General features: G+C 36.2%; 1 protein-coding gene across 20 annotated transcripts in view; it reads left to right on the forward strand.

The window, feature by feature from the left end:
- Positions 1–3,506: 3,506 nt before the first annotated feature.
- The window catches only part of STPG2 (sperm tail PG-rich repeat containing 2), a 436,638-nt gene continuing 425,778 nt past the window's right edge, over positions 3,507–14,366 (forward strand). For all 20 annotated transcript variants that reach the window (XR_012060157.1, XR_012060155.1, XR_012060156.1 and 17 more), the window contains exons 1-2: positions 3,507–3,848; positions 10,531–10,643. Coding sequence is in view for 9 of the 20 variants with exons in the window: in XM_072940179.1 (XP_072796280.1) it covers positions 3,740–3,848; positions 10,531–10,643 (222 nt within the window). In the remaining 11 variants the exon portion in view is untranslated. The remainder of the gene's footprint in view (positions 3,849–10,530; positions 10,644–14,366) is intronic.

Below are 14,366 nucleotides of genomic sequence, written 5' to 3' on the forward strand. Positions count from 1 at the left end.
TGGAAATCATGCCAAGTAAATGACTTTAATTTAGTCTTTAAAATGTCTTCATAGTATTCCATGGTGACATGATTTACTCAGTCATTCCCCTTATTAATAGGTACTTTTTCTTTGAGATTTTGCACAATGCAGAATTAAATTTGTGTTTAAACATATGGATATAAGTAAATATGCATGTACAGCAAGCCCTCCCTATCTGTGAATTCTGCACCCTTGTATTCAACTAACTTCAGATCAAAAATATTTGAAAAAAATTCCACAAAAGCAAAACTTGAATTTGCTGCTCACTGGCAACTATTTAGATTTATTCATTAACTGTGTGACATTGAATAAAGAATTGAATGGCTCTAAGTCCCATCGTATTGATAGAGATATTAATAGAGCCTACTTCATGCATTATGAGAAATAATTTTGATTATTCATGTAAACTGCTTCACACAGTGCTAGCATATAGCAGGTACTCAGTCAATGCAAGTGAAAAAACTCAAGTGGTCACTGGATAATACAGCATAACTTAAAAAACACATTTCATGAAATTTGGTGATTTCAGAATCATATTATGTCTGCAGTTTAGAGAAACACAAATTTACATTAAACCAAGTATTGAACGTAAAATATACTTTGTAAGCTTCAAATCATTATATAAATAAAATTTTTACCATTTTATTTGAATGCATCTCACTTTACAATATGACCTCTAATAACACTGATGTCAGCTAAAGGAGGCTGAAGAGGGATTCAAGGAGGTGAGCTGCCCAACTGGAAGAAGGCGCGAGGAGCGGACAAGGAGCAAAACAGCACTTTTAGTACAAGCGGGTGGCACGCACGCGCCTCAGGTGTATGCATTTGTCCTTTTACAATGCTAGTGGCGCATGCGTATTGTTCATAATGCTGACTCATGCTACCAGCGCATGTGTATATTTACTTCTTACCTATACACATGCAAGTTATTGTGAACTCTGACCTGGGTCCCACGACCTTCTCCCTTAAGACTGCCGACAACTGACAAAGTATATTCAGTTGATTATGATACGTGCCAAATGATTTATTACCATTGCTTAATTTTTTTTTTGACAAAAAGCATAACAATGGAAAACCAGTAAGTCATAGTGGGTAAAAGAAATTAGTTTCAAAACGAATTTAGTTTCATAATATTTATAACGTATTTAATGCTCCTTAGGGCAGAATTCCCTCCCCTCAAGCCTCATTTTAAAGTTTATTCTACTGGGAGCCAGCATTGAGAAATATAAAGAACCTAAATTTTATAATAAAATAAGCCTTAGTTCAATTATAGTTTCCATTTCTTACTAACATGATGGAAATGGTTGTAGTGTGGTTAATTAGCATTAAAACTATTTTGTAGGAATTGAGAAATGCTGAACCAAATTCTTTATTTTGTGCTCATATATAATTATAATTGTGTTAATTTTTTTTTAGCAGCACATTCATTCTAAACTATTCAAGAAATATTTACCATGAGAGATAATGAAAAAGATTTACTGTTCTCATTTAAAAATATTTTCCAATTTTTAAATATTGTTTATCATTTTGGTTACTGAACCATAAGAGAGAAATTATAGCTGGGACAAGTTAGAAGAACAGCCACAGTAATCAAGGAAATAGAGGACGGAATTTCACAATAAAAACTTTTAAAAGAAAAGCATTTTGTTAGGAATACAGAATTCTAAGAGACCAAGTGTTAACAAAATTATGAAGAGTGTGTTATTTAGATAGGATCCTGCCACAAGACCCAGAACAGAAACACTGGAATCCTGCCACTGATCAACTACTCCTCCGTGTGAGGTCCTTGAGGAAAGAACATGAACTGAGGAGGCAGGCAAGATAAAGAAATTCTGTATTCCTAGCTGCTACATAGGTCTTATGGGTTACAAACTCTCCTTTAGAGATCTGTAAATGACCTAGAATAGACCCTACGAAGAACTCCTTTTGTCTAAATTAGGTTAGGCTCAGTGAACAAATATCAAATCAGACAGGAAGCAGATAAAGCCTGCTTTACCACTTCCATTTTCAATTTCAAACCCAACTCTAGCCCAGGAAAGAGCAATCTAGGTTGTTGTAGACGTGAAAAACCAGAAGGCGGATGTGAGAGCCTGCACCAGTGCCTACAGCAAAATGGCCTGGACCTAAATTTGCTTTCTGGGGTCACGAAACACTTGAGTATCTAGTTTCTTAGGAGGAGGAGGAGGTATCCAAAGTACTGTAATATTTTTCTTGCTTTATTCATCTTTCTTGTCATCTCTTGTTATGGATTACACATGCCTCTCTCAATTAGATATAGAATCCTTGAAGATGAAGACTTCATCTTTGTATCCCCATAACCTATCAGGTTACTGAACGTACAGTGTATACCAGTAAGTGTTTTTAAGTGAGTAAATAATTATTCAGCTAGCTATTGAGTAGGAGGAAAAGGTACTACACATATATTCTTGAGAAGCAGATAGCCTCGTATGGAGAGCATTCTAGCATGTATGGGACAATTAAGCCACAATAAATGACCCACAGAATGGATTATCAAACTGTGTCCTCTAGAGTATAAATAAGCACACATTTGTAAAAGGAAAAAATTAAAGTACCATAGCTCACTTGGGGGTTAAGATAGCATTTGTTTAAGCCATCAGGATGATTAGACTCTGGATAGAATCCTTGCTGAAGAAAGACAGCCTAAAACAACTTTGAGGTGGATTCTGACATAGACTCCTTAAGACCTTTGCAGGAGTCTGGTTCCTTTTGCCTAAGTTTAAGAGACCCCTTCGTTTACTGGGGTGGACTGGGCTCTCCCAACGTCTTCGCTTTACTTTATAACCAGATAAATGAGTCAATGTTGCCGTTGCCTGGTATCTGACAACAGAAGCAGCTTTCGGTTAGCTACATTTGCATTGCTTAGGTTGGAGAGTTTTTCGTGTCCTGTCCTCGGTTCTGTTTCTTCTCACCGCCACATCCTTTGTTTCTCTTAGCACGGTTTGGACTACCTAGGGGATAAAGTCAGAGCTGCTTTCCTCCGGTGGGTGCGAGTGTAGCCGTAGTGGGGGGCGGGAGGGAGGCAGGTGAGTTGCGGAATCGTGTTTCCCTTCGCTCACTTTTCTTTCACAGTTTTTGCTAGTCTATTCCCAGCCGCCCTGACTCAGAGGGAAAATGGATCACGGTTAAGTTAGCCCTAATACCCCCTAACGCGTTTTCTAGAGCATTTCCGACGAGTTCAGGATCTAAAGCAATTAGCGTACTAGAAGGAGCTCCAAGGCTCGGCCCCGCCCCCTCCCTTAGGACGCCGATAGCGCGGGGCCGCGGGAGCCGGGAAGTCTCGCGGCTTGGTGCGCATGCTCCCAGGGCTCGGCCCGGGAAAAACGCTTCAAACTCTCTCCCAGAAACTTCCGGGTGGAGAGAAATGGGCGGAGCCAGGGCCGGAAGCACAGGGGCGGGCTCCTACTCCTACTTAATCTCCTCCCTTGCAGGATCGCTGCCACTCTCAGTTGGTGAGTGGAGTTTTATGTGGGTTGTCTGATCTCTGGTGTCACTCCTTTCCAGTTTTCTACGGGGCTAGAAATCGACCTGGGGGAAGTCTGACACCAATGAGCCGGTAGGGCAGTAGCCTCTACTTTAGCTCCTCCGTTACGGAGGTTCTTCCCCGGCCCGGTCGGATTGTTGGCAGCTTCCTTTTGCCCCGCGTTTCTTCCCGCCGTCCTGTTTTTAATCCCTTTGCAGCACCCACCCGCCCGTCATTATGTATGACCGGGCTCCGCGCTTACTTAGATTGGCTGAGGGTGGCAGCACTGAGGATCATGTGGGTCCTGGATCCTACCAGGTACCTTTCCTGAAGCAGCAGGCAACAGGTAAGACGTAGGGAAAGGCAAGCTCCTGACTTTCAGCCTGCTCGGCTTCTATGTGTCTGAGTTCACTTCATAAGTATGACAAACGTGAAGTAGGCAGGGAATATCCTTCCTTATTTTACAGGTACTTGGTAAAATAATTTGTCCCATTTCGCAAGGCCAGTAAGCGTATGGCAAGGCTTTTGATTCTACAGTGGTTGTCTACATCATACTTTAAATTGTACAGGTTAGATCTAGGATTTTGATTTCCTGGCCTTGTTGACTATGAGTCTCCTGTGTACTTCTTACTGCCTTGGGTATCTTTTGTTTGTAATCTTGCCTGCCTCACACATCTTTCCTAACTAGCCAGAGAAACATTTATTTACTAAGATGCAACTATTTCTATTTTGCAATGTCGTTTAAAGATAGTCCCATGTATTTTTTCAGGTAGGTGCTTCCTATCTGACTATACCCATCTTCTCTTTGAACATACTTAATCAGAGCTCCTTTATCCCACAATCTGTAAAGAAAAGCTAGACTCTTGAGAAATGGAGTGGGAATGGATAATTTAAATAATTTGTGTGCAGTTAGTGACTAGGGTTAACTTTTAATAAATCTAATTTGCATTCTGCTTTTTATAATCTGATGATTTTTGTGGTTCTTAATACCATCCAAATTATAGTTTTTCCTTTGTTAGCCTGCATTTCCCCTATTCCTACACCATATCTGTATTTTTAAATGAGTCCCAGGACCATTATTTTGTTGACATAACTGATAAGATTAGGGTATGAGATTGATTTCTTTGGGTGGAGTACAAATTTGTCATTTGTCATCGGTTTTAATCTTGAATTTTAATGTGTTTCAGCATCTGATATTGATATCAATTATCTTGGAGCTAATTACATGTTTATTTAATGCAGCTGAGTTCTTATAAGCATTAACCCCTACCATTTAGCCACCAACAACCACTCAAAATGCTTATACTTCCGATATATATACTTTGCAACCCTTATTTTATTTTGACACAACTGACCACTGTCTTTTAGGAATAATCCCTGGTATCTGTATCATTTTTTCCTAGTTCTTTTTCTAACTGTTGTCTTGGAACAGTCCCTGATACTGGTTAGGACCAAATAAATATTTGCTACTTGCTGAATTGAGGTACTATTTTTTCCCCCTCTCCAACCAACCTTCCGTAGTCTTGTTTAAAAGTTTTAATTTTTCTAAACACTTTTTAAACATTCGCAAAATACTTCCCATCCTTTTCTTGTTGCTCTTATATTTACTTTCTCATTTAAATCCATAGCTTCAACTACTCTATATTTTGAGTCTGATGACTCCTAGAACAAAGCATTTACAGTTACAGGTGATTCCTATCTCTAAGATGAGGTTTCTCCTGATCCTAAGGCTTTTGCATTACCAATTACTTTTTCGGATATCTCTATTTGGGTGGTCTCTAGCACCTGAAATTCCAAGTGTCTGAACTTAACGTTTTCCTCGCCATTACTGGCCCCTTTGAAAAAATTCCCTGTCAGTCAATTATAAACTTTAAGCTTTGGAATTATTGTAGACTCCCTTTTCTTCTCTGATCACTGCCGTTGATCATTAAGACCGGTTGATTCTTCTCATCTCTCAAAGTAGTCCCCTTTCTTCATTTAACTGCCCTTGACGTAGTTTGGGCTTTGTTATCTCTATTCTGAAATAAACCAATAAAATATTACTGGTTCCTCTATTTCAGTCTCTAATTCGACTTCTGTCTTACGGGTAATGTCATCTAAGATACAATTATGCTGTTTGTTTAAAAAATTCCTTTTAACACTAAGGTTAAAATATGAACTCCTAAACATGGTGCATAAAATTCTTCATGATTTAATTCCTGATCTGGTTTCTCTCTTTACTCAATCTTTCCAGGCACCCACACTTCCGCCAACACTTAACGCAAGGTTAGAATTGCTGATGTGTAAGTTATCTATAAATTCATGCTTACTCATCATGTTTTTGGTACCTGCTGCTACCTTTGCTGAGCATGCTCTTTCTCCCTTTCTTTCCTGGCTAATTACTTATTCTCTGAGCTTCAGGTAAAGTGAAGTTATTCTCTGACTCCACCCTGACTCAGGTCTTCCTTTGACTCCTTAATGACTCAAAGCACTTTGATATTACGTTGTAATTGTCTGTTAACTTGTCTGGCTGCCACAATAATGCGTGAGATTCTTGAGAGCAATCATCATTATCTCTACTGTGTTATTCTCAGTTTTTATCTCAATACCTTAACACATAAGTGCTTAATTTTTGAAAGAAAGTCATTCTTGAAATAAAGTTAAAAAAGAATGAGTTGCACATAGCAGAATTAAAAACTCTTATAACCTGACTTGTGTGAACTCTCCTTAGAGATCAGTAACTGGGGGTTGCAAGACTTTTTTTTTTTTTTTTTTAGAGAATTGTGTCTTGTTGACCTATGGAGGAAAACAGAAGATTCCATACTTGGGAACTTTGAGCAGCTGCATCCCATTAGCAATACTCAGCCACATGCTAATAATAGTAATCAACAGAAGGTGTAGGTTTCTCTTTAGTCATTTCTCTACAGGATTCTCTGGCAAGATAATTTAAAAGTAGCTATTATCTCTTTCCGAGGTACATTCTACTTTCCCCCTCTTTTAAGATCAGTAACGCATCGGACCATGCGGAAGAATACACAATCAGTTCATTTAAAGATCCGGTGAATTTTATGGAGTATTATGTAGAAAGAGCAGATGTGACTTTATATAATTTGTTACCTTGAATTACACGGGAGGAGAGGACCTTAGAGTCTTAGAACTTAAAAAGAAACGTGCAGATACTCTTTATTCCCAATCTTTCTCTCTTAATGACCATTATCTTCTTACTGTAGCCTGCTTGTCGGTCCTCGAGTGTACTGTCTTCATATTTTCCTCAGGAAATTCTTTCCACATTAAGTTGCAAACTTCATTGCCTTGGCTTTTGTCCATTTGATCAGGGAGACTTTTGTACTTAGGCTTTGCAGGAAAGAAATAGGACTGAACTGCTCTGACTTCCTGAGTGGGAGAGATAATGGATATTCCAATTCCAAATTAGTGAGAGCTACTTCTCATTTTCTCACAGTTATCTGCAGAAGCAAGCAAATCTTTCCCAGAGACAACCAGCTTAGTGAAATATGACAAAAATGTAGTCCTCTTAATAATGTGATTGTTCCTGGTATTATTGTGCTAAGGAGTATTTTATTGCTCTTTGAGCTTGGTTTACATAATAAATGACACCCACATTAGCTGTATATTAGCTATATGTATTGATTCTATACAAATCACGTAAGCTGGGGGACACTGGTTCTTTAATATATTCTTTCCCTGATTTCTCCTTTGATGGAGTGCAGTTAACTTTACCACGGAAGCATGAGCTGTCCACGGTCTTGCACTCCTGTCTGTGTGCTTATGTCAACAAGAATGATTTTACCTTATTAGCCAATCAGAATTTAGGGAAACCATCTCAGAGGATGCAATCCATCTTTATTTAAATTTAAACAAACTGTATGTGATTGCTGTATTTGTTGATGTCTCTTAAGATGAGTGTGTGTTTCAAAGATCTAGTTACTGCTTTTCTGTAAAGAAGGCCTTTTTTGTTTTGTAGTTGTGGCTATGGAAGTTGTCCTTTATTCACATGCTGTCTGTCTGCTTTCTCAGAATGGACTGACTTCAATTGCTTCATGCCAGTTTGATTTATCTTCTGCTGGTGGTGCCTCAAACTTAATATACACCAAATTGAACATATTTCTTGCTTCTCAGATCTTGTCCTCTCCTATAGTCTTCACTTTTTCCTTTTATCTGACAGTTTGATATATCGGTTGCAATTAGCACTTCGTATGTCAGTGTATTCATATGTCTCAAGTCGAACTTTTTATCTCATATTCCACCAACTCTAATTCTCTAGAACCCTCTTCTACTATTTTTTACCATAATTATTGGCAGGACTATAATGTATAATGTAATTACACTGTAATTATTTGTTTATTTGTCTGGCTTCCCCACTATTTGAGGCCAGGGTTTTAGCTTTTTCATTATTGTACCTTCACTATCTCTCTATGACACATAAAAAAGCATTCAGTATTGCTGAATGAATGACTAAAGATGTAGTTTAGAATATCACCTATTAATCCTGTATTTATTGTTTAACATGGAGGATATATGATAGAGTGACCAAACATCCTGGTTTACCTGGGAATGTACTGCTTTTAGCACTACAAGTCCTATGTCCTTGGAAAACTAGGACAGTTTGTCCCCGTAACTGTAAACATTAGGCATACAGTTATGAATAAAACAGAAAAGTCCCTTCTCTTATAGAGCTTATCAGCATAAACATTTTAATTTTCTTGTGGTTCAACTTGAGCTCAATATTTCATATAAACTTTTAACCTATTGATGAAAGGTTCTATATGATTAATGTTGGAAAACTTCAGTGAGGATGTTATGAGTACTGGCTTTCTTGCATACATGGGGCTACTGTGTGGGGTTTTCTTCCCCCCATTTTTATATGAATTACAGTATTTTGTAATTAATTTTGCATTTGTTTAGGTAGATTCAGTTAGAATCTCTGCCGTGTTCTGATGACAGCTACCTCAGAACTAGCCTAAGCTTAGCTTTCTTAGCTTTCATATCTATCTCATATTTCCTCAGTGTCTGTATGAACCTACATTAAAAAAAAAAATATATACCTTTAACTGTGAGATGAAATATTTATGCAGAAAATTGCATAAAATATACATGTACAACTTAAAAAGTGAATACTCAAGTCAGGAAATATAACATTGTAAAATTTTCCTTTTTAATCATAACCCTTTCCGTCTCCCCTACAGGTAAGCATTATTCCAATTTTTATGGCAATTACTTCTTTGCTTTTTTTTAATGGATTATTAAACCATATCATAATGAAATGTCTCTCTTAGCCCTGGTAGTCCTTGCCCTAAAATCTGCCTTGTCTGATTTTAATATAGTCACTCCAGCTTTCTTTGATTCATGGGTATATGGTATACATATATTTTATCCTTTTGTTTTTAACCTTTGTGTCTTTGTTTTAAGAGGGTATCCTATGGACTGCATAATGTTGGGTCTTTATTATCCAGTTGGACAATCTACCTTTTAATTGGGCTGTTGAGAACTTCTCCACATTTAATTTAATTATAATATTGTTGTGTTTAAATTTATGCTCTTGTTACTTGTTTTCTGTTTATCTCTCTGTTCCTCATTTCTTTTTTCTTCTTTCCCTATCGTAGCTGAATGATTTGAGTTTTCTTTTTAAATAGCTCTGTTTTTATCTCCAGTTTGGGTTTACCAGCTACACTTATTTTTACTCTGATACTTTTTCTAATCACTTCAGTGTGATTGAGAACTTCCCCTCTTATTGATCCTCTGAATATTTTAGCACTTCAGATATTTTTCCATGTCTAAAATTAAATATTTCTCTTAATGCTTCAGTAGGTTGTTGCTTTTTAAGGATAAGGTCTATGTTTTACTTACTACTTTTGTGCTTCAGTACCTAACAGAAATAAATAATTCTTGATTTCAGTTGTATTTTAAAACACGAGGGCCTCACAAGAAATGTTATTTCTAGTTTTAAAAATATCTTATTAGTCTAGATTAGCAAGCTTTTGAACTTTACTAATTATCACCATATATCCTCATAGTGTACGTTTTTCTTAGGTGTGTAAGATTCTTACATGTTTTGAGTCTTCACTTTGTGATTCTTTTACTACCTGTTGAACATAACTGCTCTAGTTTCTCCCATTTCTTCCTTAGTATCTATGTTGCTTAAACTGTGCTCATTTCCTTGATACATTTCTTTAAAAACTTTATCAATCTTTCAGCAGACTGAGTATGTCTACTATTTACTGCGTGTGTCTAATCTTACGATTGTGTCTTGGATTTATAAATCTTTGTTTGGGGTCAGGCAATCAAGAAATATTTACTGAGTGCCAGCTATGTACCAAAGCAAGAAAACGTTATTAATTATTTGCTGTATGCTCACTTTAAATTGTTTCTATCTAGGCTCTCTCTACAAATTCATTTATTCTACTCTCTATAAATAATATATGTTTTTCCAGAATATAAAACTGTGGTCTTCTGAGGATGAAAATATCTTACCAGTTAAATATGACTGCCATTTTCATCCCAGCCAGATATGCTTAGAGGAAAAAAAAGTTTACTTATTTTTTTTTTTTAACATTTTTTATTGATTTATAATCATTTTACAATGTTGTGTCAAATTCCAGTGTTCAGCACAATTTTTCAGTCATTCATGGACATATACACACTCATTGTCACATTTTTTCCTCTGTGAGTTATCATAACATTTTGTGTATATTTCCCTGTGCTATACAGTGTAATCTTGTTTATCTATTCTACAATTTTGAAATCCCAGTCTATCCCTTCCCACCCTCCACCCCTGTTTTATTTTCTTTAGGTATTTTTTCCTGTTTAGGAAGCCTAGTTCTGTAGGTTTTTGTATTTAATATACATTAACACAAATTTGGCTCATGCAGAGAATTTTTAAAATGCAACAACCTCTGTAGCTAGACATTAGTTTTGATAATATGGTTTCAGCAATTGAGGTTACTAAATGATTTTTTGTATTTTGAGTGTTTTTTCTCTGAAATCACTAGAATCCTATTTTATCCGCCAGTGGTGTGATTTTACTTTTACAGGTGGCTATGCACCATTCCTTTCTCTGGCTGTCAGAGAAAGTACTTTAACTGTTGCTTCTAACACTGAGAAAGCTGTTCCAGGTCCAGGACACTATGATGTTTCAAAAGTGCAGGTAAATTTATAATCATTACTATAATTGAGTTAATAAAGTCATGCTTTCTTCCTCTCATAAACTAACATGTCATTTGTCATATTTTATTTTCCCTTCATATTACCTTCTTTCACCTTCAATCTGTATTTTGTAATTAGAATAAGAGAAAAATAAATGTGTTCAATGTTGGTTGTCTGGTTGGGTGTTGATCACTCTTCTGTATATTGTATAAGACATAAACCATTGTTACATGCTTCATGGTCCTTGAGACTCCTGAATGGGAGAATAAGACTGTTGAATGAATTAAGGCCCACGAAACTTGTACGAATGGTCAAAATACGTAGAATAAGGATGGCAGCAGAGTGAAGGAATTGGTTTGTGTGCCAGCCTCTAAAGCTATACTTATTGCCATTGTCTCCTCTTTCTATGCAGTCTTAAGAGTCTGTGCCCAGAATATCCTCGATGGTTTATTCATGTTCAGAAACAGTGGCTGTAACTCCAATGTCTTCATTAACATCAAATTTCACCCTTTTCAGTTTTGCACTCAGACATAATGACTCTTACCTGACCCTAGCAGACCTTTATCTTCCCTGTTGGAGGCCTGGATCTGTGCATTGATGCCTTAATTTTTGCATTAGACTTCCTGAATTGTTAAAGGAAATGATTCTAACCATTAGGGGTTTTTGGTTGCAAACAATAAAATAGACTTTTAAGACAGATACTAGGTTTGTAATAAATTCATAGGTAAGTACTTGAGTGGCTCATAGACTTAAAGGAGGAATTGAACAGTCAGATCTTAAGGATAGGACTAAGATAATTCTAGGTATTTCAGTAGTAAGAACTTCTGCATCATTCAATGGGAAGCTGCTGTTAGGTAACTTAATTCTATAATTTCCTTTCACTTTTTATGTGTGATAGCATAAAGATTAAAGATTAAAGACTAAATTAAGATTAAAATAACCAGTAGGAAGAATCTGGTCCAGTGTTATTATGGACCCACATCTGTGATTCCTGGGTCAGGGATTCCTGTGTTTGGAAGCTCCTTTAAAACCACAAAGTATAGGAGAGGTTTGATTGTCCCAAGGGTGGCAAATATGCTATTATGAGTAGATAATAGAAGGGATGCTGGACAGTTAAAAGCAGTAGATTTCCATTACATTTCACCCCTTGACTGACCAGTTCTCTTCTCTCTCATGCACACAAAATACACACACTTCTTCCCATTTATGTAATTTTTAAAAATGCTATTATTTTATGTACAGTTTTCAAGTGTACTTTCTCAGAAACAGTCAAACAAATGTCTAGCTACTGCATTCAAAGATGAAATTACAGTGTTACTACCAAATGAATCCTGATTAAGGCCATTTCTTCTGTTGTTCTTTCATATTCCTATTTCATTATTCTGCAACTTATAGATTAAATGGTAACTATAACATGAGATTAATGTCTCATTATGAAGAAGTGGTTAGGATTGTGGGCTCTGGAGCTGGACTACCTAGATTCAGAATCTGTCTCTGCCACTTAACTAGCTGTGAGACTCACCAAGGCTCTAGGAGATTAAGTGGTTTCCTTATTGATTAAGTAGGGGTAATAACTTTGTAGGCTTTTTCTAAGGATTAAATATATTAATAAACATTAAGAATAGTGCCTGATTATAGTTGGCCTTCAATACATTTTAACCATTCTTAGTGTTGCCATTTTACAATAGAAAGGGGAAAGAAATAGAGGGAAAATGAAAGAAAGTGATATACGAAGCAAGGAAACACAGGTGGGGACCTGTTTTGTTTCTGCAACTGATCACGAAGCTATAGGTAGCTTAAGATTTTTCCATTACTCATTCCCTGGTCCCCATCTCTTCATCAAGAACTTTGTCTGGTGGAGTTCTAGGCTTAGTGGGATGACCAGAATCTTTAGATCCAAGATGTCTGAGCTGTTAGTTCATAGGCTTACTTCTTAAACCTTTAAGTAAACTTGCTCTTAGCATTTTTACTGGGTGTTAGGAGGCTCTGCAGGGTGTCCTTGGGTTCCATTCCACCACATTCCTCTTGACTCCCATTAATCCTGTTTTTCTGTCCTGGTTGGAGTTGATCACCCCAGCCAATACACAAACCTGCTTATTTTGTTTTCTGCTTGGTAGCATAAAGAACCTGGAATGGCCAGTTGGTAGTTTCAACTGTCAATTCAGGAGAACACATCTTCTTCTCCCTGGGGTTTTAAAACTTCCATAAAACTAGAGCCTAGGGCACAAAAAGCACAACATTCCATAGTGGTCATTAGAAGTGCCACTCCTGCTTCCGCTCCATGGCTCACAGATCAGACCAGCATATTACGGGTGTATGGGCTTGCTAGTTCTACCAAGATTTCCCTTCTTAAGCCTAGTATAACTCCAGTATTCCAAGAGGGAGATGTAGTAAAATATATAATATGTAGATTTCAAACTTGTTAAATATGACAAGTATCAGGATGTTGGAATATTATTTTAATTCTCATATAGTTGGTTCCACATGTAAAATAATATAAAGTGCAGTTTAGGTCAAATTTTATTTTATTCCAAATTGGGTACATTTTTTAGATGTCAAGAATAAAAAATTAAAAAAATGTGCTTTTTTGTATGATGGATGATCTAAGAAAAAGAGTTCTAGTATTCTCTGTTTTTCTTAAAATTAAAAACAAATACCAGGAGAAGATTGATTTCCTTGGTTTAAAAAATGACTTATTACTTATTTACACAGTTGCTGGGTTTTTTTTTTTTTGTAGTTTTATGCTAAATTCTTGCAGAACTTTTAGAAGTTCAGGAAGTGTGAATTTATCATATTTGAAAAATAAAGTCCATTTCATTTTAAATAGCTGAATTAGTAAATATGTTTATAATGTGACATAAGTTACATATTAATTCTGTAAATAGTATATTAGCTAATTAAAGAGATAATCTTACTGGAAATTAATGCATATATTTAACAATTTATTTTTATACTTTTCTTTTGGAACTGTAGGTTGAAATGTTGCTTTCTATCAGCAGTTGGTCAGTAAATATTACTTGGAGACTTCAAATGAAATTTAAAAAACTGAAAATGGGGGTTGTAGTTGTGATAGTTGTCTCCACTGTTAAATACAGAATGCTCGAAGGTTTTATAATGGCAGAACATTTAGGAATGGAAGCTGTATGCCCCAACTTGATCTTCTCTATTTCTCTCTTCCTTTTACAGTTGCTTTCCTTTGGTTATGGTTGTGACTGGTATTCCAAAGCTGGGGTCTAATTTTTGCCTTTACAGCTCTTGCCCAGTTATAGGCAAAATAATTTCTTTTGTTTCCTGTAGCATATCTGAAGTATGTTAATTTTTTTCAAAAGAAATTTTGCTTAGTAGGAAAGAACATAAAAGAAATTAAGGAAATAAGCAGAAAAATCAAACTTACAAGATGTAGGTTCTTATCCTTTGATAATTAGCTTACTAAGTCATGTGTTTATTAAGTCACACACAGAACAAACATATCCTGTTTCCTAAGATGATTCCCACTCTAAAATGTCAGTACAGATTTCACTTATGTTTTCTGGTTCTGTTCTCTAGTTTCTGACCTGTCTCTACATAGCAGTTATCATTTTGTTCCTTACTACAGAATGGTTTTAGATGTGGTGATCTCCCAGATAAATAGTTTACTTCTTATTTTTCATTAGCCAGGCCTAGGAATAGATGTCCAAGTTAGGCTTTATTTTTGATTAGAGCTGAATGATAGGCTAGCATATGT

This window comes from Vicugna pacos, chromosome 2 (assembly GCF_048564905.1).
Source record: "Vicugna pacos chromosome 2, VicPac4, whole genome shotgun sequence".
NCBI classification, from domain to species: Eukaryota; Metazoa; Chordata; class Mammalia; order Artiodactyla; family Camelidae; genus Vicugna; species Vicugna pacos.